Source organism: Galeopterus variegatus, unplaced genomic scaffold (assembly GCF_000696425.1).
Source record: "Galeopterus variegatus unplaced genomic scaffold, G_variegatus-3.0.2 Scaffold5948, whole genome shotgun sequence".
NCBI classification, from domain to species: Eukaryota; Metazoa; Chordata; class Mammalia; order Dermoptera; family Cynocephalidae; genus Galeopterus; species Galeopterus variegatus.
This window is the reverse complement of record NW_007732059.1, coordinates 33724-38372: the sequence shown is the minus strand read 5'-3', so window position 1 is coordinate 38372 and position 4649 is coordinate 33724. Positions and strand designations below refer to the sequence as shown.

The 4649-nt window shown below is 47.6% G+C and overlaps 1 protein-coding gene across 3 annotated transcripts in view; it reads right to left on the bottom strand.

Moving 5' to 3' along the window:
* LRRC27 (leucine rich repeat containing 27) overlaps positions 1 to 4649 on the bottom strand; it is a 50922-nt gene that overhangs the window by 44010 nt on the left and 2263 nt on the right. For all 3 annotated transcript variants that reach the window (XM_008590259.1, XM_008590260.1, XM_008590261.1), the window contains exon 2: positions 2497 to 2627. In XM_008590259.1, coding sequence (XP_008588481.1) covers positions 2497 to 2627 — 131 coding nt within the window. The remainder of the gene's footprint in view (positions 1 to 2496; positions 2628 to 4649) is intronic.

The window sequence follows — 4649 nt, the reverse complement described above, 5'->3', positions numbered from 1 at the left end:
AAAAAAAAAAAAAAAAAAATTAAGAGTAATTTTTTGATTGACAACTCTAACGGAAAATCAGATTACTTAAGGATTAGGTGTGTTTCTTTCCACTTTCTTAAATTTTCCTTACTATTTAAAACTTTCAAGCAATAAACTTCATGAAGTAAACTTCTCTGATGTGCAGAAAGGCGGATTATTTCAATGTCATTACTTCAGCTCGTTTTTGATTTAGTCCATTAATTTTGATAACACAGAAAGAGCTCACGAGGACAGGTCTGCTCTCTGCAAGGCAAGCGGAGGCCTCCAGAGGCAGAGGACGGCCGCAGGAGGCTTCTCCAGCGGGCTCGGCTTCTCCAGCGGGCTCGGCTTCTCCAGCGGCCTCGGCTTCTCCAGCGGCCTCGGCTTCTCCAGCGGCCTCGGCTTCTCCAGCGGCCTCAGCTTCTCCAGTGCTATGTTTTGATTTTGGGGGAAGGGGCGCATATTTACTGACTATTGACCTGAAAGTACACAGGGGATTTTTCTACCTTACATAATAATATTTTAAAATATTCTGGTGCACACTTTAAGTGATAAGTTAATAAATGTTAATCCCTTAATTACTATCAGTATTTCAAAGCTTACTCATCGATTACTTCATTTCACTGATTTTCACTGTTTTCCCAGGTAGGCCAGTGAACTGCTCTACGTTTTAAAATCTTCTGCTCCTGCTAGCAAGCTAGCAAGACACTAACGAGGGGTGAACACTAATATTGTCATGGTTTTAATTATGTTTTTTGAAGAGCTTAAGGATTTAATAAGTCATAATTACTTAAAATTTCTAATTAATGTGTTTCAGCTCTTCAGCAAGCTGATCTACTTTTAATCATATAATGTGTTACAAATCACAGACAAAATTATATCTTAAACAACATTAAGCAGCTGGATTTGACTGGCAAAATCAAAGAATTCCCAAACTCGAGAACTGTGTACTTATCTTAGGAAAAAGAACAGTACTTATGGGAATAGGTTCTAGTTTATTTTTACCCTTGGAGTCGCAACTGCTCTCCAGAACCGGGTACAGAGGCTACCACCATTCACGAACAGAAAGCACTAAGTCACTGTAGATACAGAGGATGACTATCTTGTGAAGAAGACACCCTCCCAGACACAGACAGCCATGAGTCACAGTCTCCCAGGTCGAGCCAAGGGGAAGGTGGAGGCAGACCGACAGCATTCAGCCCCCATCACACGACCAGTGGCTGCAGGGCACCTGGCTAGAGCTTCGCTGGAGCCACATCTGTGACCCACCCTGCCAAACCCTGTGTCCCCAGGAGCTCCAGGAAGACCAGTCCTGGCTGCATTTCCTCCTGCTCAAGACTCTGACATGAGCTGCTTCCTCACAGGGTCTAAAGGCCGCAGAACAGGTGGTCCACGGGCACTGTCCCTCACTACTGTGCGTGGCAAGTGAGGGTCCCGCTGGAGCCTCTGCTCTGTGGCTCACAGCAGCTGCCATGGCTCTCTGGGAACACACATACTCATGTAGGACTCGGGGGCCACCCCTGCACACCAGTCTGCCCCACGTCCAACCTGGATCCCACCGGCTCTGGGGTCCAGCGCACCCTCGCCTGCAGACCCCTCCACACAGAGCAGTCGTGGAGCCTGGTCTAACTCCACCCTCCACTCAAGCCCACTGTGATGGCCCATTTCTTCGAAGTAAGACCTCAAACCGAGGCACAGCCACTGGCCTGGACGACCCCCCTCCTACCCTATTCTGCCATGCCGTGCTTTGTGGCACTGGCCTCCCCTCCCTGCCAGAGGAGGGGGAGGGCTGCAGCATGTGTCGAAAGGCAGGAGTGACGGCATCAGCGGGTGAAAGACCCTGCAGGAAAGGCCGGGCTGCAGGAGGGCTAAGGGAGGCGGCAGGTAGCAGTTCAGCGGCGGGGCAGCAAAGTGTAGATCCCCGGGATCACGGCGGCAGAAGGTGGCAGGACAGCACAGGCTTAGCTTGGGGTTTCCAGTTTTCCGAAATGAGAAGAATTTCTTATTGTCTACCAACAATCAATAAGGACCACACAGGGGCCCTCAGGAACAAAGTAGCTGATTTTAATTGATCAGAGGCATTTCTTCTCTTTTTCTTTTTTGGAGGCTGGCTAGTACGGGGATCCAAACCCTTGACCTTGGGGTTATCAGCGCCACGCTCTAACCAAGTGAGCTAATCATCAGAGGCATTTCTGACCTTCAGGCAGCTCCACACAAAGGATTCAGACATGGAAAACCCACGTATTGCAAAACCCACGTGGACCACTGGCCACAGACACTGGCCGTCGGCACTCTCTGTGGTACCTAATACCCCAGTTACATGCATTTGGAACATTCAGCCATCACACCTCTTAGCTGGTCTTAAAAATACTATTTAATTCTCAATTCTGATGTAAAAATCCAATAAAGAGAAAAAGCCAAGCAGCAAAAGAATAGGCACTTATATATTTTAAACAATTTTTTAAAAAAATCTAGAAACATAAACATCCAACTTACTTGTGAGATCCAATCCCAGAAGGAAGCGCCTTAATTCTATTATGCCGAAGGTCTAGCCAAGTAAGGTTTGGCAGCAACTGAAAGAAATCTTTAGGAATCGTGCAGAGGGCGTTCCTTTGAAGATGCAGTTGCTTCCACGGAAAAGGAGAGAGAACCAGAGTGGCTCGTTAGCCAACTAACACTTAAAATGTGACATAACCAAAAAGCATGTCCAGAAGAACCACCACAACCATGCATATCAAGTTTTAAAAACACACCGTAAGGGCCAGCCCGGTGGAGCACTGGAGAGTGCACTGCTTGGGAGTGGGGCGGCGCTCCCGCCGAGGGTTCGGATCCCAGGTGGAGACCGGTTCCCGCTCGCTGGCTGAGCGCGGTGCGGGCGCAATACCGAGGGTTGCGATCCCGTTACCAGTCAGTAAAAAAGACAAAAAGGAAAAAAAAAAACACACCGTAATATTTTATCCATAAGGAATTTAGAGTTGTAGGCAAGAAAATCAGACAGCAAAGAGGCAGGACCCCTGCAGGCGGTCTTCAGAGCCGGACTGACAATATCTCAAGTGGCCCCTGCGCTACCACTGAGCACGTTGCTTTTTCTATCTATATCTTTTGACACCAAACTTAATCCCAAGGCTTTGTAAAATCATTTTTCTCCTTCCTGGGCCCTGTATTTAGTGTCACGCTCTTTCTCCAGCACCCACTGCAGCACCTGGTTCTCGGAAGCCCCAGCAACTGCCTGCTCAATGAGCAAAGACGTAGGGCCACATCTGGCCCTAAGGATTCATCCTAGGTCAATAATTAACAGGAAACTAAAAGAGGCACTAAGATATTTGCTGTCCCATTATCTATGTTAAGCAGCCAGGCAAAAATAACCTCGGTAACCATCATCTCGGGAACATTGTGATACATCAACTCAGTGGAATTTTTAAGTCATCATCGCAAATAAGATAAGGGAAGGTAGAAGACAAAATGTATACACACTGACATTGACCATGTTTTTATTTATATATATATATATAATTTTACTGTCAGTGTGGCAGGATTATAGCTAATTTTTAAAACACCATCATTAATGCTGTTGCTATAGGTTGTACATATTTACATTATTATATATATTTATGTCTATACCTGTATTTACCAAGGTGGTAGAAACAGTTCAGGGCACTGATCTTGAAGCTAGACTGCCCTGTTCAAGTGTAGATTTCGAAACTTATTAGCTGTGTGACCTTGAACAAGTTCCGGGACCTCTCTGTGCTCCAAAGTCCTCACCTGTAAGATGGGGATGATGGGACCTACCTCGCAGGAGCACTAAACAAGCAGTACGTGGCACACAGAAAGTGCCATGTCACTGTCAGCTGTTAGGATCATTCTGCTTTTTCTACTGAAAAACAACCCAAGCATAACAAAGTGTCGTCATGCAGCTTCCTTTTTTTTTTTTTCCTTTTTGTGACTGGTAAGGGGATCGCAACCCTTCCTTTTTGTGACTGGTAAGGAGATCGCAACCCTTGGCTTGGTGTCGTCCGCACCGCGCTCAGCCAGTGAGCACACCGGCCATCCCTATATAGGATCCGAACCCACGGCGGGAGCGCCACTGCGCTCCCAGCGCCGCACTCTCCTGAGTGCGCCACGGGGTCGGCCCTACAGCTACTTTTCTATCACAGTTTCACAACCCCCCCCAATTTTACCCCAAATCCACATCTTTCATAGATTCCTAGCTGAGAAACACTGACTAGAAAAGTCACATGGTTAATAATGTAATGGAAACAATATCTGACATCAGTCAAGAACTCGCCAGAGTCATGCCTGCTGGCCCCTGGCATGGCCTCCGGAAAGCAGACTGCCAGTTACAGGTGCAGCATGTGCCTCCACATGTACACGCATGTACACGCCTCCATGTGACCCTTCCCAGCCCTCTGCTGGAGTAGAGGTTTTGAGCTTCTCAGGCCTCCTCCTTTCCTCTCAGAGCAAGCAAATTCTAGTGCTCAGCTTTCAAGCCGCTGATCCTCCTAAGAGCCAGCCAAAGGAATCTCAGGAAAGTAAGATGACACTTCCTTCTTCCCCAGCGCCTCTGGAAGCAGGCACATTCTGCATCAAAAAGCTTGTTGGGGGCCGGCCCGGTGGCGCACTGCTATAGTGCACCGCTTGGGAAGTGCGGC